The following is a 24622-nucleotide window of genomic DNA, read 5'->3' on the forward strand; positions in this document are numbered from 1 at the left end:
CTGGCAAGTAGCGTTAAATTTTTTGGTACTCATACCATAGTTCTTCACCTTTTCTTAGATGATACCTTGATGAGACTCAGGGCCTTTATTATAAAAGGTGCACATTCACAGCTTTGGAATTCCAAGTCAGGGCATGAACAGACCCCTCAAAGCTTTTAACCTATGGTGGCTAAGCCACCTTAGGTTAAAAACTTCTGAACCTGTTCTGTCCAATACAGTAGCCACTAACCAGAAGGGACTGTTTGAATTTAAATGAAATGAAATTAAAAATTCAACTTTCTAGTCATACTAGCCTTGATTCAAGCTTTCAAGAGCCACATGTGGCCGGTAGCTGCAGCACTGGACAGCGCAGACACAGAACATCATCACTGCAGAATGCTGCACTGCACAGCTCTGTTAACACAGTCCAAATGACTGAAAACAGTGCAGCCGCTTAAAAGGAGGAAGCAGATCTATCTGTACACATTCCTTATGAATTCATAATATACGCACACTTATATTTCCAATAGGCATGAAAAAAAGGTTGCAAAAACCTAACATGAGTTAGTTCAGTAATGGCAGGGAGAGAGGAATTTTCACTTAGTTTTATACCTCTGGGTATGTTTTTGTTTTTAACCCGCATCTGAGGATATTTTTTTAAATTGATTTGAGAGAGAGGGAGAGAGAGACAGACACAGTGAGAGAAATATCGATTAGTTGCCTTTCATATGCGCCCTAACGGGATCAAACCCACAATGTAGGTATGCGCTCTGACTGGGAATCGAACCTGCAACCTCTTGATGTACGGCTGAGGTACCCGATCTTTTTGTAATTAGAGACTCATGGAGTTTCTAATTACAAACAGAGTTTCTAAACTCTGTACTAAGTTTCTAAACTTTTAGAAACAGAGTTTCTAAACTCTGTACTAAGTTTCTAAACTTTTAGAAACAGAGTTTCTAAACTCTGTAATTAGAGTTTCATGGAAGACAATTTTTTCATGGCCAGGGTTGGAACAAATGGTTTCGGGATGATTTAAGCACACTACGTTCAGGCTCACCAGCTTGCTTCCTGACAGGCCCCGGACCCATACTGGTATGTGGCCCAGGGGTTGGGGACACCTGGTGTACGGGGACAATGCTCCAACAATCAACTGAGCTACCTGACCAGGCTACTACATGTGGGTATTTAAAAAATATTTAGCTTTTTACTAACACTCTTAAGCTTATTTACCTACATCTCCACCTCCCTGAATAAGAGCTTGGCTTCTCCTAACTTATCATGTACCGGATGCTGAGTGAAGACACCAGGAAGGCATTCCCATCCTGAGTTCCCCGAACTCCACGCGCCAAGGCGTCCCACCCTGCCTGATAAGCACCACTCATTAATGCTTACTTTCTCTGCAGTCCGGTTCCAGACAGTCACCGTGTGACCCATTTTTAGCAAGTTGGAGACGATGCCACTTCCCATGAGGCCGAGGCCCAAAAATCCTATCCTGAAAAAGAGACAGAATGATAAGTTTGGGGTGGAGTGGAAAGGACAAGGTAAGAAGGTGTCCCAAACGCTGCAGACTCCACTGCCTCATAAACCTGGAACTTCAGACCACCAGAAACACCGCTTAGCAGTGTCCACACCCTGTGAACAAAGAGCCAGATGTGGCGCATGCTGACTGCCTTTTCTTATTCCGCTATTGTTTAAAAGTGTCCCTAAATTTAAATGGGCATTTCCAAACCCTTGACTGCCACAGAAAGAGAAGTATGACACATATGGTTCAGGGAAAGTGTTCCAAATCATTTCCTTGCTGCTTTGACAGAGGGTCTGACCTTGTAATTCCACGACAAGAAAGCAGGTACTTATTTTCAGCTTTGCAAGAATTTCAAGTACTAGGCCTCCAGATGCTACTTATAAAAGCACATCACGATCCTTGACTGACTAACTGAAATGATGTGTCAGAGCCAGCCACCTCCCTCAATGGCAGAAGTCAGGGTTCCAGTCTTCCCCTACCCCTCCAGACTCCAAACCTGCACTACCTTTGCATTCTTCTGGTTAGCAGAGACAAGCTTTGTCCCTCTCCTTCAAAACTTCATCTGAGCTTTGGAGCCAACCTTTCCCAGTGTGAGTTCTTCCCATGCCTGCCTTCTCCTGCACCTTCCCCATTACTGCCGTCTATTGGCCCATCCCCTTCTCTGTTCCCCATCGCGCCCTTCTGACTGCAGGCCCATTATGATCCTTCTTATGCTCTGCTCACCCTCACTTCCTATAGCCTGTTCCTTCCTGCAACCCTGAGAACTTGGGGACTATGAGCTACTACTGCTTTTACAGATGATTTTACCTTGCCCAAACATCTTTTCTTGGCCCCTATACTTCCTCACATATGACCTGGCTAAGCAATGCCTCTTTCTTCACTTCTTATTATACCATGTTCCAGTTTTCCCCTTGGGCTTTCTCTCAGCTCTAGACATTCTCTGCAGCTTCTCCACTCTGACCTGTGTTATCCTTTCAGTATTTTCGGTCTCCAGGGAGTCATATCTGAAGCCACTTCTGCAAACTAAGTCTTGTACCTAGAGTTCTCCCTAACCCCTGATGGAATATGCACTTCTCACACTCTCTGTCCCAGCCTGCTCTAAGTTATTTGAATCAAATGTCAAAAATGTAATCGACCACCTTCCTCACCAAATGGCACCTCTGTCCACTAAGTTTTCAACCAAAGTTCAAAAACACAATCTTTTGTCATTCATGGCTCTCTGGGTAGTGCAAGTTTTCTCTATGATTCTAAGACACGAGGACTAATTTTCTTTGTTTCTTGATGTTCTAGGACACACAGCAGACCTAAAGCTTCTGAATTTTTAACATGGCAACTGACAATCAATCCTTCATGGCGGCCTTGAGACAAGACAGAGAATGTGGACTAAGTGGACTGAGAACAATACAGCTGGTTAGCTTTGTAGTTGGCATCAGGCTCAGGTTAAAAAAGTATTAAATTCCTTGGCTGGTGTGGCTCAGTGGATTGAGCACTGGCCTGTGAACCAGAGGGTTTGGGGCTGGGTCCCCAGTGGGGGCATGCTAGAGGCAACCACACACTGATGTTTCTCTCCCTCTCTTTCTCCCTCCCTTCTCCTCTGTCTAAAATAAATAAGTAAAATCTTTAAAAGGAGAGAAAGCAATGAAAAACCGTATTTGATCACAGGGGCATAATGGGACTTAGGTGAAAGCACTGGGACTCTCCTTAACCAGTCCTAGTTATTTTTCTTCATTAAAACCAACATAATCCTCATGTAATGAATGGGTGACATCCATCTCAAACCTCCCCTTTTTAATCCTCACCAGAGGATATGTGTATTGATTTTAAAAAGAGGGGGAGAGAGAGGAGGGAGGGAAGGAGGGGGGAGTGGGGAGAAAGACGGTGATGTAAGAAACACTGTTCAGTCGCCTCCTATACATGCCCAACCAGGGATCGAACCCACGACCTAGGTTTGTGCCCTGACCAGGGATCTAACCTGCAACCTTTGGGTGCATGGAGCAACACTCCAACCAACTGAGCTACCTGGTCAGGACCCTTCCACCCCCACCCTTTTAAAATTTTTTTTAAAAAGATTTTATTTATTTATTTTAGAGAGATGGGGAAGGAAGGGAGAAAGAGAGGGAGTGAAACATCAATGTATGGTTACCTCTAGCACATCCCACACTGGGGATATGGCCTGCAACCCTGGCATGTGCCCTGACTGGGAATCAAACCGGTGATGCTTTGGTTTGCAGGCTTGCCCTCAATCCACTGAGCTACACCAGCCAGGGCCCCATCTCCCTTTTTATTAGCACATAAGATGCCTCTATCTCCTCTACTCTATAAAGGAAGTTCATCCCAAATAACTGGTAGCAGTGATTTTGATAGTACAAAAAATTAGGAATGAAGTAAAAGATGCCTTGGTTTTAGCCTGAGAAAGAAGCTTTTGAAAGACACAGATAGGAAATTCGGACGTAGCTATCTTGCTCAGAGAATGCTCCTTCTTAGCAAAGAACCTTTTCATCATCACAACTCTGGAAACACAACTGGCCAACAGAGTAAGGGAAAAGATGAGTGTGGGCACAAGGTAAGGTTTGGGGACCACAGACAAGGCTCTCCCACCTGCCTAAGTGGGACACAGAACAGCAGGAAGGTATACGAGAAGGACTGGGAGCTGACAGCAGGGAAAGCCAGAAAGAGCAGGAAGATTAGCTCTATTCTAAATATCTAGCTCATGTCCCCACAGTCGAATTGAGGATTTTCATCACAGCTGTACTAAGCTTGGGGTTCTCAAAGTATAGTCTCCTGACTATCAGCAATAGCATACCTGCAACCTTGTCCAAAGTACAATTTTGGGGGGCTCCACCTCAAATGAGGGGCTCTCAGACCTGCTGAGAAAACCCCAGGAATGGGCCTAATAGTCAGTGCTTTACCAGCAGCCTTCCAGGTGATTGTGAGGCACAGAGAAAGTCTGAGACCCACAGAACCAAATGTTCCCTGCTCACAGATTCACCAGTGACCTAGGAAGCCATCTCCAACATACACTTAAGGACAACTTTTATCTCCTTCAAGTTGATTTACTCCTAGGCAAATCATCATCAGTAAAGATTAAAACTTACCTTCTTTCTTTACATGCAATTCCAGAAACGGCTGTGGCACAACCCTGAAAGAGCCCCCTTGGGGTCACTCCCCACCCCCAGCAGAAACAGAGCCACAGGAAGCCTTTCGTTAAAGGTCCTACTTTTTGTCTGTGGGTGTGATGCTTCCATTCACGGCTGTGCTGTCTGCTGCCTGAATGGAGGTAGACCCCGTCTCCTAGGGAAAGGAAGCACAGATCATCAGATCAATCTGCCCGTGGCAAGACCCCAGGGGAAGATTAAAAATAGGGGAGTTGTGGAACCCACATACCTCTTCACATATTTTCAACTTCTTTGTGATTGCCTGGTAGCAGACAGCTGGCTAATAAAGAGGATGAAAAAACCCACTTATTAAACTGAACACTTAACCAGTCTTCATTTTAATTTACCTAAAAAGTTAGTTCTAACATGGGATGTTATGACAAAATCTTATTTGGTGTTCAACTTTATTGAATGTTTCAGATGACACAGGAAGTTAACACACCTCATTCAATTCTCCATGCCACACTGCAAAGTCCTTTTGTTGACGATGACATTAAGAATCAGAGGTGTTAAGTCATGTGCCCAGAATTACAGAACGGCCAGCTGGTCAGTGTAACTGGGCTTGGAACCCAGCTCTGACCAACTTAGCAGATCTTATCAAGGCTTGGCCTAACCCATGGCCTTGCTGTCACTTCAGGAAACTGTCCCTCCGTACCTGGAGGGCTATGGAGACTGTCCCACCAGCAGCATGGGCTATCTCACAGCTGGCTGACAGCTCACGAGGTTTGGTTTCTTCCCTAGATTCTGAAGGCAACTATACGCATCTCAAGCACACAGCTAATGAGTTTTACATTTTTTTTTGGAGACGGAGGTATTTTTAATTTAACAATACCTGATTCACAGGTGGACTCCTATGCAACTTTTTAACTAACTGCTCTGGGCAGTGGTACAAGCAGAGCCTAACTTTTCAGACTAGTAAGGTAATGGAGTAACACTGTCCCTTATGCTAGCCCCTGAGCAAGGATCAAGAACTTCAAAGACTAACTCACCTTCTCAGTCTGGCTGAGCAGGAAGTGATGGAAATGAGGGTCTGCATCTTTAACCGGCTGAAACCAGAAAATTATTAAATAAAACAAGTCATCTTCCATTAAAGGTCACTTCCTTCTGCCTGGTAACTGCCCTTCTCTGGATGAATACCTCTGGAAGCTGATCTTAATTTCATAACTGTCTGGACACTCTTTTCCCATTGTTGGTCAAAGTCTTTTGTAAATGACTTCTGTTTCAGCTAAAGGAAAACCTATTTCAAGTATATATTTCTGCCAGCTTGTTGTACAAATTATTCCAGTAACAGTGTGAGAAAATATTTAAAAGGCGTACTAGTGTTTTTATTTATTAATTTGAGAAAGACAGATTGATGTGTTGATCCACTTATTTATGTATTCATTGGTTTATTCTCATATGTGCCCTAACTGGGGATTGAACCTGCAACCCTGGCATGTTGGGACAACACTAACCATAGGCAGGGCAGCATACTAGTATTTTTAAAGCCCAGAATTCATTAGTCATGTTGGACAATAGCTGACGAGGCCAAATCAATTTGGAGGACTCTTTTCCAGTTTTAGGGTTTTGGCCTAGTCGTGTCTGGTGCTGGGCCCTCGAGTGTCTTTTCCCTACTGAGGACTGACACTAATAGAAATAAGGGAGCAGCAGCTGCATGACTTCCAAGGGCTTTTCACAATTAGGCCCAGTTACATGAAAAGGGTGCATCTACAGCAGGGGTGTCAAACTCATTTTCATCAGGGGCCGCATCAGCCTCGCAGTTGCCTTCAAAGGGCTGTAATAATTTTAGGACTGTATAAATGCAACTACCCCTTAACAGTTAAGGAGCTGAAATTACATTCGGCCCTTTGAAGGCAACCGGGAGGCTAATGTGGCCCCCGGTGAAAATGAGTTTGACACCCCTAATCTATACCAAGGATGGAATAATGTATGGCTACTAAATATCACAGTTGTGTATACAGACAATGAAAGGCTGTTAATAAAGTATTAAATAAAAAAATCTGCAGATGATCCCGCTTTTGTGAGAAATAACACCAGTCTCAACAACACAAACTACATGTGAGTGTGTGTGTGTATATATATACATAAAATCAATAAATGATGTCTAAGTGGATATAACAAAGGAACTGGAGTAAGTTACATCAAACTTAACAGTGAGCACTTTGTAGAGACTTGCACTCTTTACCTCATATTCCTCTATACTGTGTGGAAATTAAAAAAAAAAAACAAAACAACGCTTGCCCTGGCTGGTGTGGCTCAGTGGATTAAGCACTGGCTTATAAACTGAAAGGTTGCCAGTTCAATTCCTGGTCAGGGCACACTCCTGGGTTGCATGCCAGGTCCTCAGCTGGGGCATGTGAGAGGCAACCCAATCTCATATACACACATCAATGTATCTCTCCCTTTCTCTCTCCCGTCCCCTCAAGATAAAAGTAATAAAAATCTTAAAAATAAAAAACACCCAAAACTTCTTACAAAAAGTAGAAGTACATCGCAGTCAGGCCAGGAAACCAGCTCTGAGGCCAGCATTGTCCTGGCCCGTGGGAGCGCTCCTTACCTCGCTCACAGTCGGCTGCCATTTAAATGCGGCCATGGGTCCCGCCATTATCCCCTTCACAGTACTAGACTCAGGAATGGTGAGATCCTACAGAGGAAAAGGTGTTATTGTCAAGACATCGTGGGGACCTTGGAAACAGATGTCTTCCTGCTCCAAATCGGGGAGCACCTCTTCACTGCTCTGCTTCCTTCAGTCACATTCCACCCAAACCAAAGCCCTGGACAGCTCCATGGTCTGAGTGTCAGTTAAGCCCAAATCTCCAGCCATGGTTCTAATGACTGTCCATTGGTGGAAACAGAGCAAGCGTTCATCATCATAGAGTGAGCCTTTCTTCCCTGTTCTTGAAATAATAAAATGTGTTCTTGTGTGTAATGAATGAAAGCCCATGGTCTTCAGTGTTGTCATAGAGAAAAATTCCTTATGGTGAACAATAAACATGAAGAAAACGGTACTAGCTTCAGAAATAACCCACCAGATCTCAAGAAAAACTAAGAAAGCCACATGGTGCCCATGAGGAAATCTGCCCAACATTTTTTCAGATACCAAGTGACAAAGCCAGAATTAGAACTCGGGGTGACCTGGAGCCAAGAGCCCCAGTCTCCCCTCAGATTGATGCAAGGAGGAGACCAGCGCAATGAGGCTGGCTCCTCTTTGTCAAGGGTCTGACCCACTGTCCTGGGCAAAGAGGCACTGTTCCAGCTTTACAACTGGCCTGCTCTAGTCCCCTCCACTACTGATTTTACCTCCTACTCCCCTTCTCCGTCTGCTATCTTCCAGCCCCAGTAGACACCCCGACATTTCTACCTGGATATCTGATGGGAACTTCAACATGCCCAACCAAGGTCTTGATTTCCCTGCCCAAATGGCTCCCTCCACAGGCTTCCCAATCTCAGAAAACAGCAACTCTATTCCACCAGGCCGAGATGCTCGGAGTCCTTCTTGATTCTACCTTCCTCTCTCCTCTAATCCATTGGCTTTACAAATGGGAATCTGAAACCCCTTTTTCTGAGCACTCCCACTATTGACACCCAAGGCTCAGGACACCACTGCTTGTGACTGTAGCAAAAGGAATCTCCCTGTTTCTACTCTGGACCCCTACCTCTGCAGTCTAGTACATACGCAGCAGCCAGGGTGAACATGCCACTTCTCTGCCTAAAACTGGCTTCCAGTCCCACAGTCAAGCTAGAAGCTTTATTATTGTGGCCTACGGGGCCCTAAATGTGCTACAACCCCCACTCCATGCTGATCTCCAACCCCATGTCCTGTTCTTTCTCCCCCCTCACTATTCTTCAGCTCACCAGCACACCCTTGGCCCTCCGCCCCATTCCTCCCAAACACCAAACATGAAACTGCCTCAGTGCCTTTGCACTGCTGGGAACGCTCTTCCAACAGTTACCTACTTGGTTCGTATGCTCGTTTTAGGTCTCTGTTGAAATGCCACTTTATCAGAGTGCCTCCCCTGAGCTCTCTGTATCTTCTCCCACTGGAATGTGATGCTGATGATGACTATAATGACAGCAAATGCTTTTACAGGGTTTAGCATGTGCCAGACATTAGTACGCTATTTTATATGTATGCTCTCACATAATTGTCACAACCTCATGAAATAAAACTGTTACCATCTCCATTTTACAGAGGAGAAAACTGAGACACAGAGGGCTTAAGTAACCTTGCTTAAGGTCACAGAGCTAATAACGAGTGTGGTAGATAAAATTTAAACCCAGGGAATTTGGCTTCAGGGTCTATGTTACTATAAAAGTAAGTTCTTTGAATCTAAGAACTTTGCCAATTTTTTTTACTTTATATCCCAAACTGGGAACCATTCCTGGCACACAGTTGGTATTCAATATTTATTGAAAAAATGAACATAACGAGGGCATTGTCTATCTTTCACACTGCTTTATCTCTAGACATCTGGCCAGTGGTGGAGATGCTAAAAAAACATGGGTTGAATAAAGGGATTTGGGGAAAAGAGGCCAAGTGCAGTAATGCCAAAAAGAATTTTCTGCCGTGATGGACATGCTCTATATATGCACCAACACTCTAGCCACTAGTCACAGACCCACCAAGGAGCATCAGATATGTGGCTAGTGTGACTGAAATACTGAATTTTAAATTGTATTGAGTTTCAATGTAAACAGTCACCTGTGACTAGAAGCACAGCTTTAGTGACTTCCCTAAGACCAACATGACAGACTGACAGTAAGGCAGAGAACACAGCTCTCCATCTAACACTAACCAAAGGTCTTGCTTGACTCCTAAATTGGTGCTCTCTGCAGTAGTCTGGATTTTAGGACAGCCACAGGACAGGCAGTTCTATTGTGTCAGGGTGCTTTGTGCTTAGGGTTGTAGTTCTCAGCTCAGGACTTGGCCAAACTCAGCCTCTGCCTGCCTGCATGTAACTGATACTTCTACCATCAAGGTCAGTCTTTTCTGTTAATCCTCATGGGACAGGAGAAGAACAGCAATCATCATGGGCTTTGTCCAGTTATCAGCCTAGGCTACTGCTGTTTCAGAGAAGAGCTTGCCAGCCAAATGACAATTACTATGGCAACACACATATACTTTTTAGACCACAGGATATATAAAATCATAAGATGCACTAAAATTCCAAAACCAAGCAGATTCCCTATGTCCCTGAAGGTGCTTAATTAAGATCAACAGTCTGAACTGAAACTGTCATCTCCCCAACACCACTAGCCAAGCTCTTTCCTCTCCTAACAAATCCTACATTAAAGGCCAGGTCAAGCACAGAGACCTCGCAGAAGGAAACCCCCTACAGGTCAACAGCAGGCAGAGCTCCTGGATGGAGATCTGGTTCTGAGGTTACAACCCGCCCTCCTCACTAGTAATAATTCAGACTAAAGGGTAAACTGCTTTCTACTGGGAGCTTGTAAGGAGTCCCTCACAGTAAGCCTGGCGGCGGTCTCTGGGACTGCACCAAAACACTGCCTTCACTGCACAACAGGCTACTGCGGAGAAAGAACAAAGGTACCACATTCATCACATACTTAATGCAATGTGCTGCAGGCACTGTCCTATGTGCTTTGCTTGTGTTACTCATTTACCCGTATTTTGCCATGTATAATGTGCATTTTGCCTAAATTTTTGAGGGAAAAATAATGATGTACATTATACATAGGTATAATAATGACTTCCTACCATGGGTTCAATAATGGGCATGATAATCCCATGTATAACACACTCAAAAACATAGGTGTACATTATACACAGCAAAATATGAGAATTCTCACAACAAATCTAAGAGGTAGGTATTTTTGTTATCCCCAATGATCAGACAAGAAAACTAAGGCAAAGGTGATTGGTAAAGGTCATACAAATGTAGCAAGTCATGGATTCAAACTCAAGGCCCTCCTGCTAACCTCTCCTTTATATTTCCCTTTATCCAAAAAGAAGTAATTTCTCTCCAAGGGCTAGCAGAGGAGTTAGAGAGATTCATGGCTTAAGACACCAGACAAAATGAATCTGGATAACTGTATATACCTGATGTCCCAGATTCCTCTGGATCCTTGGAAATACATTCAACTGGATCAAATGAGATCATACCTCCTGTTCTCCCCACAATGTAGTGGCAGTTTTCTAAACCATCTGCCTTTGGCTCATGGTCACCCACAGCTGTCCCCAGCTTACAGTAACTCTCATCTTAGGTCATTTGACAGTATGAAGGGCTCTCTCTAAACAAAGAGGTCACACAGTGGCAGCCCACAAGCTAGATCTCATCAAGAGATGTTCCTTTGGAATAAGTGTTTTAAAATTTTGAGTTAGCTACTGACATTTAAAATTGGAACATTTCGCATAAAAATCTGTATTTCCAGCTTCTCTTGAGAAAAACCAGACAATCTGGCAAAAGTTAGCTGGAACTCCATGGACAGAGCATGAACCCCCCCAGGGCCACCAGCCACTGCCAATCTAATGCTCTCAGCACGGAGGCAGGGCAGAGCCATTGAACCTCCTGCCTGAGCCATTTCTTCTGGCACTAGTTGGCTCCACTCACTTCCATTACCTGTCTGGTCTTGCTGGTGTCTGAATTTGCAAATCTCGATCTGATGTCTAGCATTTCATCACAGCCTCATCACCCAACTGTTTCTGCCAGCCATCTGGCTTCTTACCCCTTGATCCTGCTCTCACAATTTCCTGTGTTAGACAGACTACCCAACTACATCTCAAATTCTCTTCCCTTGGCACCTAAGACTTCACAAAAATCTTCACAAGAAGGGTATGCTATTTCTGCTTCATTTCATTTTGCTGGCTTTTGACTCCTCTTACCCTAAACTACAGGCACACTAACTGCAAAACAAACTCCTGCCCTTCACTCATCTCCCTCCTTTATTTCCCAAACTCAAAACCCATCTAGTCTCGTGGATCCAACATTCTTCCTACATATTTGCTTCCCACATTTGCTTTTCTGTTCTGGTACTCCAAGTCTGCCCGGTGGTCTAGGCATCATCCCAAATGCATCCCATTCAAGAGAACTGGTCTTCTTGTCTCATAAGCTGGCTCCTCCTGACTTCTCTCTTTTTTTAAAAATTTTACTTATCGATTTTAGAGAGAAAGAGAGAGGGAAGAAGAGAGAGAGAGAAACACCAACTTGTTGTTCTACCCATTCATGCATCCACTGGGTGATTTCTGCACGCACCCTGACTGGGGATCAAACCCGCAACCTTGGCATATGGGGATGATGCTCCAACCAACTCAGTATCTGGCCAGGGCCTGACTCTTCTGCTTTAAGAAAGTCACTGCCATTTCCCCAGGTACAAACTTGAATAACCTCTTTCTCCCTTTTCCCATTCATCCCCAATATAACCAGTTGCCAAATCTTATAAGCTCTTCCTCTGAACTACCTCAGTTTCTTTCAATATTTGCTACCACTCTGTTAGGATAGCTCCTCATGAACACATACCTGGGTTTAGCATTCTAATTAGCTATGAGCCTTTCTTCTCTGACCTCCACGATTACTAACACACAGCTTGTAGTACACTGCCGCTTCTGCACCCAGCTCAAACAACTTCATGGCACCCTACTGACTTCGGGACAATACAACACTGCTTAAGTAGACCTCAACACTCTCCACACTCCAATGACAACCTACTTTTATCTCTCTGCTCTCCTTCCTGTCCTCTCCCTGTACTGACAATGTCCACACTCATATCGAACCCCATATGTGAGCTGCGCCTTCCACCTCTGGAATGTCTTCCCTTCTTTCTTGCTAAATCCTTTCCAGTACCAGCCCCTTCATGCTGCTCAGGTGGACCATTCTCCTGACTCGAGCATTTAGTTGAATGCATGATCCTTTCCTGTCTTGTGTTCTTACTTCACTCCTGTGCATCTGGGCTGTGTCCTTCCCCTGGTCTCTAGGACTCTTTGGGACAGCACTTGGCACAGGACTCTACGTTCACTCAGTGCACTGAAGCACACTGTAGAGCTCGACTCTGCTGCATACAAAAGGAAGTCACTAATCCCAGAAGCTACAGAGATAAAACAAACCTTCTCATCCTTTGGGGGCCGACCCCGCTTCCGGGGACTCTGCTCTTGAGCTCTTTTCAGAGGGGACTTGGAGCCTCTCTCTGAAGAGCCTGAAGACACCCTCTTCTTTCCTTCTCCCATGTTCTTCTTCACCTTCCCTTCAGACAGGCTAAGCTTGCGCTTCTCATCACCTGAGTTTGGCCTACTTCTCTCCTCACTGGAATTACGCCGATTCTTGTCATCAGCAGAATTGTGGGATGATGTCTGAAAGTTTAACAATAATAATGATAACCACAAAAGCCGCTGCCATCACCACCACCACTTACATGAGCCATTCCCTATGATGGGCACTTTACATATATCATCTGCACAACTACCCTATGAAACAGGATCTGCTGTTGTCCCCTCTTACATTTGGGGAAGGAGATTAAAAACAAAAACAAAAAGTCAAGTCACTTGCCCACAGTCCCAAAGCTAAGAAGTGGGATTTATACCTAGGCAGTGGATATATCCTAGAAGCTGTGCTCCTAATCTTTGACCTATAAAAGGAGAAATGACCTACGCTGTACTCAGACACTTCTCCTGGGTCCAAGTGACTTTTCTAAGAGCAACAATCTATTCCAGAAAGGTTGGCCGCAAGCATGTGGAGTTTCAAGCTGACTACCAAAATGCTGATACCTCAGAACTGAATGGCTCTCTCTCTACTGGCATTTCATAAGAAAGGAGTTTTGAGTTTAAATATAACAGGTTATATTTAATCCGTTAGTTACTATGCAAAAATAATTGGTCTGGCATTGGCATAAATCAAGAATCATAGAGTCTCTCACCTGGTCTTTCCCTTTGGCTCTCCTGAGGAACTCTTCCACAGCATCAACAGCTTGCTGGAATCGTTTTCCCTTGTTAATCTTTATCATTTCCTCCTTATGTGCATGATATGGCTTTAGTTGTTCCACTTTGATCCAGGCACTAGCAAAAAACATACATAGAAAGGGTATGATCCACACTGCCTCTGCCAGAAAGTATCCAACACCTCACCACAGCAGAACACAATGCAAGTGTTCATTTGCTTTAATTGGACTTTGAAACAGGCCTGCCAGTTTTTCCAAACATGCTACTGACCACCCCAAGCTCTTGAGTCTAAAAGTATGTTTTCTTGGAACAAACAAGCCAAGCAGAACAACAAGCAAAATCAGAATATCCTCCAAATAAAATCAATGTGTCACAGGTTATTTCTACTCCTATTCACCAGCCTCCCACACTGAACCACACACACCATGCCACTTGCTCAGGACAGAGAAAACCTGGAGGTGCTCTCCCATTCTCACCACACAGCACAGACAGCTACATATGGGTCCCAGAAAATCGGGGCACCTGGAAGCACTGCTGCCCAGCCAAGAACCTAAACCACATTGATTGACAACCTGTCAATCAACTCAGAATGAGGGATGCTATGAGGGCTAAAGAAATGCAACAACTAATGCAACAACTTCTGCTCTTACAGATATTTGCAGCTGTAGAGCTGATATTTGCTCATAAATGATTGTATCCCTTGCTACTAGATCATAAAACATGTGACACAGGGCTTGGAATGAGGGCAGCAATCACAAAGAGAGGCCGTTAAAAACAAGATTCTGCTTCTGATTACAGGTAGAAAAACATACTTTCTAATATTTAATTTGTAATTCCTAACACCAGTACATAACACATGAAAGTGAAAAAAGCCCTCAAATGTCAACTCTGGAATACCCGACCGACCATACTTATCTGAACAAATCTGCCCCAGCTCACTTTCTGAGGTTTCCCGGCACGACATTCAGTTTCCCAGTATAAAGGAGAGAATTTTATAGGCTTGACGCGGTAACAACTTATGTCTTATCTTGTAACACTCACAGGTTCCATAGTATAACCTTCTGAAACGTGGGTCAGGTTAAGGATACAGCAACTGGGCTATCCCATTAACTTAGGGTTCTTTCTGTCAGAGAAAGTTGGAGAATATTCAATAATAACAGTAAAAGTGCTAACCTCTGTACATAAAAACAGTGCTACCAACAGACACTTGTCCTTTGAGTGACGATGGGTCTGAACAAACACAACAGTCCAGGGCCATCAGCCTGCAAATGCAAGAGCAAACCAGGACTAAGCAGATTATCCGTGAGCAAACAAAACTAGACAGAAGAGAGGAAAAATGGGCACTCAGACACTGTTCTCACTGCACAGAGCTTCCACTGGATGGTGTAAGCAGGCACTTTTTTCATGACCAATTAATTTTAAAGTTTGAAATTTGACACTATAGAGTCAACGGGTCCAATCTATAGGGAGGCAAACTGGAATTAAATTTCAACCCCACATTGTCTGGCAAGTACACCACTGAACTGACCCTCTTGCCTTTCCTTGCATATATAGTGTTTCCAAGGACAGACCATCAGAGCAATCAGATACAAAGCTAGATGTGCCTTGAAAAGCAAGTTAAACTGTCACACTAACTGGTGGCTCGCATATGACACGAGTATCAGTAATGAAGCTTAAAGAAACACAGCCCTCAAGGCGGGTCTCTTCCTCTTCTGAACTCCACATCAGACTTGCACAAGTTCCAGTAAGAGACCGATGACATGGTATCTATGGAGCCCTTGAGTTGGGACAAAACACTGTAAGAATCCAAACCCCTACTCTACCCCCCAACCACTTAGTGGAAAGACATCTGCGCACGAAACACAAATAAATACATGCCTATGTTTTCACTAAAGCATTTTACTGATTTCTGCCAGGAACACAATAATCAAAATTCCATTCAACCCGAAGACTGGCATTTGATATACTAAAATGAAAATGTCCTCTATGATAATCTTTGAAAACGGAAAACGATTTGCTAAATCAACTCAAAACAATAATATAACTTCAGAAGAATAAATGCAAGAAAAATTAGTCTACTTAAGAAATCAACCTGTTGTTGGAGAATTCTATTACATCAGAAAAATGAAATAGCCCTGGCCGGGTAGCTCAGTTGGTTAGTGTCCTCCCCAAACACCAAAGTTGTGGGTTCAATCCTGGTCAGGGTATATACAAGAAGCAACCAATGAATGCATAAATAAGTGGAACAAAAAATAGATGTTTCTCTTTCCTGGCCTCTACCCCATTAAAATCAATTAAAAAAAAATTCAGTAAATAAAAAGCCAGCCCTCCAAACCCCCAGAATTCCTTCTCAAAAGCAAACCAAACTGAAATCCCTTTGGCTGCCTGAATATAATTTTCTCTCTAATGGCTATAGTACTGCAAAACCCTGTCTCCTTAAAGATGGTATGCTTTTTAGCAGAAGCTTCAATAATGCACCACTCCTCTATTCACTGAGGCTCATCAGGCAGGCCTGACATGCAAATGGTGCTCAATAAATAATTACGGGGTAAATGATGCCTTCTGGGCACATTCAGGGTGCCTCTGAGTTAAATCTTTTAAGGCTCTAGTGGCTTTTAGTTGTTGCTGTTGCTACATTTTTTACCAACTGTGGTTTTTCTTGATACAGTTGTAACCCATGATTTCCTTCATGTCATTCTCCCAATGCCTACATGAAGATGGACCTTTTCTGCCCGACTTGCTGTAGGCGGGGAAGTCAGAAAAATCAAGCTTAGTCGAGTTGTGTCTGAAGTAGTGCCTTTGCTTTTATGTACAAGAAAGTTAATTACAGATTGTTGCAGAAGTAAACGCCTGAAACCAAAATAACTAACAATCAGTGAGGTTGTTACAAAGTATGAAATGGAAGGTCCCTTAAGATATTTGGCTAAGAGGGAAAAAAAGCAAGATGCAGAGCAGTATGTGTAGTGTGTCACCACTTGTGTAAAAATAAGGAAAAAGGAACAGGTAACTTCTTGATCATACACATACTATCTCTAGAGGGCTACGCCCTAAGAAACACTGGATAACAGTGGGCAGGGAACTGGGTGGCTGAGGGACAGAGATGAATAAAACCCTTTCATAGTTTATAGCTAGAGTTTTTCATGGGGAACTATAAACATGTATTATCTTTAAAAAACATCAAATCAACAGTAAAGACCTCTGCTGCAGAACAAGGACTACTGGGTAGTGGTTTATCTGCATCTGTGTAGTACAGTCAAAAGCAGCTAACTTACCCTGGTATTCTGATACGCCTCCTACAAAGTCTTTTCATTTGTGAATATAAACCTTTCACTTAGCCAACCTCAGATTATCCACTTCACTAAAAATGTATTTAAAAACTTCACATTTTCAAAAACTTCCATATTTGACCTGCTCTCCCTTTAAATTAAAATCATACCATGCAGCTATCATATTAAAGATGCCAGTCTATGAATAATCTCAAACACCCTCACATATGTGTCTCAGACTTCACACAAACACAACCATCTGGGAAGAAGAGAGAGAACACATGCAAGCACAGTCCAAAGGTGAGGACAAGAACCAGGACAGAAAATGAGGGTTCACTTCTCCATATGGAACCAGTAAGTAGTACTTAGTAATAATTTCTAAGCGTCCCCACCTCAAACCATTGAAAAAGGCTAAGGATTACTGAGGTGTTAGAGGTCCAAGTCTAAGCCATTCAGGAATCAAGACACCCCAAAACCACAACTCGAAAAGATGCAACAACCAAGAAGCCACAAAGAAGTAATTTAGAACTCCTCAGTTAATTTCGAGCAATGATTATCATACGGACATCAACAAAGACTTGCAGATAAGATATAGATTTTGTTCCCAAAACTTGATAACATTCCCAAATGCTGGATGAGGCTTTCAAGCTGCTGTCTACACCAACGCAGCCAGCTGCTTCTTTTTGTGCCAATTTCTGTAATTCCGGTGCATGACATCCGCTCCAGTCCATTGCCTCCACCACCAAAGACGTCACCTGGTGCTGCTGGCGCTGGGAGAGGAGAATCTACTCAGTGCTAGAATAGCTACTGTCCAACCATCCCTGGCAGAAGCACACTGCTGGCTCAGTCCAAAAGCCCAGACAGTGGCCCTCACTATCCACTTGGCTCATTTCTCCCACTATTACATGGTGTCGGTTGTGGGGAATGTGGGTCAATCAACTGCCAGGTGAAAAGAAAAAGGGATGCTCAGATGGTTCCAATCGGTTATGGTACGAGCCACAGATTTTTCTAAAAGTTACTTTAGTACTCAGACAGTTCACACCCAGCCTGTCCCACCTACTATCATCTTGATGTAAAAGTACCTCAGGCTGACATCTTCTGACTTAAAACCCACAAATATCCTGCCTCTATTTCTCCATCTATCATTGTTTGCCCACAGTATTCTCTGAACTGGCTTGTTTCTGGTAGTTTTTATTTTCAATCCTCACCTGAAGAATGTCTACTAGTTTGAGAGAGAGAGGAAGGGAGAGAGGGGTGGGGGAAGAGAGATATATCAATGGGCTGTGTCCTGCACATGCCCTGACCAGGGCTCGAACTCACAACCTTTTTTGGTGTGTGGGATGAGGCTTCAACCAAATGAGCCACCTGGCCAGGCCTGTTTCTGTTGGTTTGAAGCACCTACAAACTAAATAAACTCCATTCTGTTACCCATAGTCATTGACCAAACTTTTAAACTCTGAGCTCAGGTTTCTAAAAGAATTAAATAATTTTTTAAAAGATTTTACTTATTTTTAGAGAGGGGAAAGGAGAGAGAAACATTGATGTGTAAGAGATACATCAACCTGTTGCCTCTCAAACATCCCCAACAAAGGACCTGATCTGCAACCCAGGCATGTGCCCTGACTGGGAATTGAACTGGTGACCTTTTGTTTCGCAGGCCTGCACTCAATCCACTGAGCCACACCAGCCAGAGCAAAATCATTTATCTGAAGGAGCTACTGCTTTCACTTTTAATAAAGGTCCTTCCTAATATAAAAACCCTATCTCTACTCATTTTCTCTATAAGTAGCATGTCAGTTTTGCAAGTGAACACCTGTGACTAAACCTTACATTCTTCGGGAGTCCAGGAAGAGCCCCACTGGGTCAGACCCTGTCCACTGAGGTCAGGGCCCAATCGCCAGAGAAGCTTCTACTCCAGGATGTGCTGAGCGCACATCAAATGTTAAAGGTGAGCCCTGACTGGTGTGGCTCAGTGGACTGAATGCCAGCCTGTGAACCAAAAGGTCACTGGGTTGATTTCCGGTCAGAGTACCTGCCTGGGTTGTGGGCATGTGAGAGGCAACTAATTGATGTCTTTCTCACACTTTGATGTTTTGCTCCCTCCCTTCCCCACTCTCTAAAAATAAATAGAAATAAACCTTTTAAAAAGGTATTAAAGGTGAGGTTGAGTCCAGCTTCTTCTTTAGCCACTTATGGCTTTGCCCTTCACAAAGTAGTTCTCATCCCTAAAGAGTCCACTTGAATTCCCTATCTAAACTACCTCTTAAACGTTTACACCGTAATCCTCATATATGTCTGAAACATAGCCACACAACATTTACTTTACCCACCGTGCGGCTTGTGGAAATGTTTGGGGGTTTACCTCCTTAAGCCATTTATTATTTCATCAATGTGGATTGCGCTTTTTTTCAGTCTTTGCTCTTTCACATTAAAGACTCCTACCCTTTTGTCTGACTTTGTCCCCCTTCTGGATCTTGACTAGTTCCTCTGCCACATTCCTTTGGGAGCATGGCCAGGACTGTACAAAGTACTCCTGGAAATGCATAATATAGTTTTTAATAAAGGTGGAAGGATGTAAAAATTTTTTAAAAAGGTGAAACAACATATTGTTTTTGTGTTCAAAGACTTTTTGGTCAAAAGAGCAGACATGCTGACATCCTTAGGAACCTCCTACTTTTAGGTGACTTTCCTTTCAAACACAGATTCTCTCTCATGGGCAGAGTCTCTCTCACATTTTCTCTACAAAAAGCCACTTGTTTCTGACCAGCTGGTTCTCTTGTAATAGATCTATATCCTAACCTAATTCTTGTTAAACACCTGCCATATACCAAACCACACTATAAACCAGTGACACTACTTCTTTGTAACTGCAAGGTCGGGAGTATTATTCTCACATGTGGATAAGGATGCACAATCCTAGAAAGATGAAAGACCTTGCCCAAGTCAGAGTAGGTGAAACTGGTATAGTATATGAATGCATCCGGTAACAATGCATCTGGTAACACATCCAGAGCTCTTTCCCCAAAGTAATTCACAGCTACCCAATAATCTGGAGATTTCACCCTCAAATAATATAAAGGCACTAAATAAAATCGGCCTTAACACTGGTCACTAAGAACCCTCCGCCCTTTGGAGAAATTCTGTAGATCCTTACCCTTTGTTTCCTTTCGCTCAATCAACTGCCTAGCCACAGAAAGATAACATGTTAGTCTTGCAGCGATTTAATTCTTAAATAGCTTTTTATGTGGAACTCTATCAAGGAAGTTTAAAAGGTTTAAAAAATATTAAATCTGTTTCTCTGTACCCACTCGCTATGAATCACATAAAAAAACTTTACTTAGAAATCACATCATCACCAACACTGACACCATTAGGTTATTTTTGTGTTCAGTAAGTACTTCTTTTCATTGGCCTCACCTGGTTGCCTGCCTGAGCTTGGAAATTCACTCGACTCCACTTTTCTGTATCCTACCTATGGTATTTCTTATACAAGGAATACAGTTTATTTTTCTAACCTTTCAGAACTCAAGAAAAACTATAAAAACACAATGACTTTCAGGCATGCTGTAATCTGATTAAACTCCCACTTTCTATGAGTTCCCATTTTTCTTTCATACTGGGGTTAGCTAAACAAAGTAGTACACAAGTTGGGCCAACCATATTGCCTCATGTTATTCCCAAGCACAAGTTCTTTACCCTAGGCAGGGAGCCTCTCTCTGCCCACACACCCAACTCAAAGCCCAGGTGTTTATAGTATCCCCACTGCCTGGAATACCCTTACTGTTCTTGTCTATACAAACCCAACCCCAGAGTTTGATTCAAATTCCATTTCTTGTATCAGCCCTTGACATGGCTATTCTCCACGGATCTCTATATAATAATTATCTGCACCACTCATTCTACATTAATCACATCTTAAATGTCTATGGCTTTGTCCTAAGTTCCTAGGAGATGGGCACCGAAACATTTGCTTTCCTGGTAAGTTCCCTTCTGTATCAAGCACTGTGGAGTATCGTTGTACAGTAAGTGCTTGCTTTATGCATCCGGACAATTTTTCTGGTGAAATCCATGGCATACCATGGATTCTCTTTTATAGAGTGTCTCTGACTCTCACGGCTCCAGGAGAGTGACCCGTTTGAAATATTGATTTATTTGAAATATCAAACGGCTGTTAAGTACATTTGTAACACAGAACTGGGGCTAGGTATATTGGTGTATCTGTATGATGCAGGCAAACTCTAAACCAGGATGAGTAAGCATGCTGACACATAAACTCCTGAGTGAATGAAGAACACTGTTTGTTAGAGGTTTTCCTACATAATATATCGCTTTTTAGGAATGTCTATTTTAGACAAGATTGGGTGTGTTCAGGGTGGTATGGTTGTAGACTAGGAATGTGTATTGTAATTACTGGTATTAAATAATCAAAAAGGTCACATTTTCCTAACTCAAAATGATCTTTTCCTGAAAGAATCATACACAGAAATAAAACTACTTAAAGAAATCAAACCATCTAGCTAGACCTAGGTAATCAACTTGATGTAGTAATGAGAAAGCTAAACAAATCACTCAGGCAGATACACATTCTTCCCCTCCCTCACTGTGATTACTTATATGGTTTATCGAAGAATCACACATTAATGGTTTTGATTTCAATTCTAAGGTCTGGTTAAAAAGCTTTACTGTTACAGTTTTAGAGTGAATCATTTAGTCTTATAAAAGAAAGCAGATTAAAAAATTATTTTCATTAAGATAATATTTTAATTTCCACTGTGTACCTCATGCATGGTCCACAGTGATAAATAGCCATTAAATGAGAACCAAATGTAGGCTTTATAAAAGAAACAGCCTATGGAACTGGGTAAAGAGATGTGAGGAACTATCTCAATGTGATTACTACATTTAGAAGGTGGTGAGCTCCAGTTCTCAGCTGAATGACACTGTTATCAGCCCAGGACAATTTCTGCGAGAGTAACACCTTTTATTTAGGTATGAGGCCAGAATGATTTACCATCCTTATAGACTATGATAAGACTGAACTAGGGTCCCTAGAATATTCTCAAAGCAGCTCAGACTCAGGGCAATGCCTAAACAAAGGGAAAGTGAAATTCTTGGTGAGCACTACTCACTGATCCTCTGTTCCAAAAAACTTCACAAAGAAGCATTTCTTTCCACGTGGTTTTTTCAAATCCTTGGGTGGATTAACAATCTGGAAAATAAAATAGAAAGAGGTTTTTTTCTACGACTCGGAGATGGTAAAAGAAAAACAAAGGAATGTCTTTAAATAAAAACACAGGGCCTAGTATATACCTAGACTTGGTACATTTCCACAGAATTTCTCTACATCTAACATGTAGCACAGTGTTCGGTAGATACAATTTTACTGAAATGGCCCTGTTTTAAAAAGAAAGGTAAGACCAACATCATTCTCCCCCAAAGTGACCCTGTAATCACTGAAGAAGTGTATAGGTCACTTTTAAAAATACTTCAATGTGGAAGAGTTCAGACATGTTACAGTGACACTGAAAGGTAACTGAGGCACTGAAAATGCCATATTGCAAAGAGATAGTGTAAAGATATATTTTTATATTCTTGGGCTCCTAGCAAGAATATAAAAACAGAACATTTGGAAAGCTATGATGGATCACCTCATGCAAAATCTGAAATGCCAACTTCTGCAAAGACACACTGAAGCAGCACATATGGTAACATGGAAAGAAGATTTAAACTGAGTTGGGACAAAAATACTTTGACTTTTCACTAACCTACATTTAGATTTCTCTATTTCTGGAGAATTTATTTTCTTCTCCTTTTGTAAGATTTAAGTATAAAGCTAAATTCAAATTAGAATTGATTTCCAGGCAGAAAAGACTCTACCAAAACCATCTCTGATTCAAGAAATAAGCAATTATAGCAGATTAAATTACTTGGTTTATATTATATTGCCCTTTCTAAACAAACTGATATTAGAGAAAAAACTCTGAGCATTATTTACATAGGCATAGTTTAATTCAATGCTAGAAACTGAGGGGAATGCATCTTACATTCTTCACTTCTTCAAACCTAACTTCAGATGTCTTCCCTCACTTTAGTAGCAAGACACTCACCTTTCCTGGCCAAGGAGGATACCGGCCGAGTTTCCCCCTGGAGAAGACACAGAGAGTCAGCATTTGCCCTGGAAAAGCCTGTCCACCTCCTTCAAACCACTCAATATGCAATTCCACCTCCCACCCTTAATCTCCATTTGCACCCTTCACGTGCCAGAACAAAAGCTGGCAAACAGGAGTTCATAATCTGGCTTCCATGGATGGACCAAACAAGCCCAAAGCCCTCATAAATGGAATGCAAAATTGTACACGTATGTGCATTCTTCTGGTACCAAGGGATACAACAAAACCACCAAGAATCACTCGTCCAGAGCCTCCCCCTGATGGGGGTGGGGGCGTTTTCTCTGTACACACAGACTTCCCCGTACAGTCTGTTTTAATTCGCCACGAGACCAGCCAGCTTTTACCAAATACTAATGGAAGCCTTCCTCTGGGTCAAGAAACAAGCTACGCAGGCTCGAGGGAGGCGGCGACAGTCGATCTTGGTTCGGGCGGTTGTCGGGGACACAGAAGCAGACTACAAGAGGTACCCAAGAAGGCACTGGTCACTGCCAAACGTAAAGAAGAAGTGTCCCCTCCATTTCTTCACGGGGCAGCGCCATCAGTCCTGCTTCGATATCCGCTCCCGAGGCCCCCGCACAGGTCAGTTTCATCGCAAAGCGCGGATTTTAACGGGCTTGCCCAGGCGAGAAGGCTCCGCGGGCTCCACGGCTCTCCCGCTTTCCCAGGAACCCCAGCAAGACCCAGAGGAAGAGGCGTCCGCGCCGACGCCGGGGACGCCCTTCACAATAGCTGCGGGCGTCTGGCCTGGAGCATAGCTCTCTACCGGGCGGCCTCGCGGATCGGAGCGGGGCCCATCACAGCCACCCTTGGACTGAGTCCCTCCAAGCAAGGCTGCCCCTTCCGCCCGGTGTCGTTTTCAGCGTTGGCACCTCATCTCGCTCTCTTCGCAGCCTGGTGCGCACATAAAGGCAGCTCCGGAGCTGGCCGCGAACTCCGCGCCCCAGGGAGAAGTTCCCCGGAGTACCTCGCTTGGCCCCAGCCGCCCAAACTCACCACACCAAATCGCCGAGCCGCAGACTCACAGCCGCCATCTTACCACCCAACCACCACAGACGCACGGGGCGCCGGGAACCCTAGATCTTCCTGGCGCCGCCCATTGGAGTGCTCCCGGCCACGTGACAGGGACCGGCTGTCAGCAGCCAAGCCGCTGCTCTGACGTTATTGCGCCCGCCGGGACTTATTGGCCGGGCGAGAGGCATGTGACCAGGGCGCCCGGGTCTCCCCGCGCCGGAGCCCCGAGATTCCGGGCTCCTTCCCCCTCCCTTTGCTCGTGACAACGAAGCACCCGCGGTCTGAGGCGGCGGCGACGGCGGCGGCGACGACGACGACGACGACTGAATTGCAGGTTGAGCGCGCGAGGGAGCCGGCCCTGCGGCCTGCCCCGGCCCCGGACCCTGGCCTCTAGCCCCCATTACCTCGGCGTTTCCGTTACGTCCGTTAGTCCCTCGCGGGCCCCGGAGCTGCCTGCGTCGCCAAGCTGCCCGCTCCTGCTGCCCTGACGGACCTCGGCGGGGCCTGGAAACCAGCCTCCACCCGCCCCCGGGGCCCCGCGCCCCGCCGGCTCTACGTGGCCACGCCTGGAGGGCCGCCGGGTTCTGCGGAGCGCGCTAACCGCTGCGTTCGGGGAGCGGCTCGGACCC

The 24622-nt window shown here is 44.0% G+C and overlaps 1 protein-coding gene across 5 annotated transcripts in view; it reads right to left on the reverse strand.

Moving 5' to 3' along the window:
- Positions 1-24076, reverse strand: part of GLYR1 (glyoxylate reductase 1 homolog) — a 36268-nt gene extending 12192 nt beyond the window's left edge. For 2 of the 5 annotated variants that reach the window (XM_037143505.2, XM_037143503.2), the window contains exons 1-10: positions 23976-24075; positions 22920-22956; positions 21942-22021; positions 13525-13663; positions 12719-12961; positions 7214-7300; positions 5646-5702; positions 4886-4936; positions 4719-4792; positions 1372-1471 (exon numbers count right to left, since the gene is read on the reverse strand). In XM_037143505.2, coding sequence (XP_036999400.1) covers positions 1372-1471; positions 4719-4792; positions 4886-4936; positions 5646-5702; positions 7214-7300; positions 12719-12961; positions 13525-13663; positions 21942-22021; positions 22920-22956; positions 23976-24013 — 906 coding nt within the window. In that variant the 5' untranslated portion in view covers positions 24014-24075. Of the gene's footprint in view, positions 1-1371; positions 1472-4718; positions 4793-4885; positions 4937-5645; positions 5703-7213; positions 7301-12718; positions 12962-13524; positions 13664-21941; positions 22022-22919; positions 22957-23326; positions 23349-23975 lie in introns of those variants that run through there. The other 3 variants (XM_037143507.2, XM_037143506.2, XM_037143509.2) reach the window with 2 other exon arrangements.
- Between the last annotated feature and the right edge of the window lie 546 nt (positions 24077-24622).

This window comes from Artibeus jamaicensis, unplaced genomic scaffold (genome assembly GCF_021234435.1).
Source record: "Artibeus jamaicensis isolate MK-2021 breed Jamaican fruit bat unplaced genomic scaffold, CSHL_Jam_final contig_700, whole genome shotgun sequence".
NCBI lineage: Eukaryota > Metazoa > Chordata > Mammalia > Chiroptera > Phyllostomidae > Artibeus > Artibeus jamaicensis.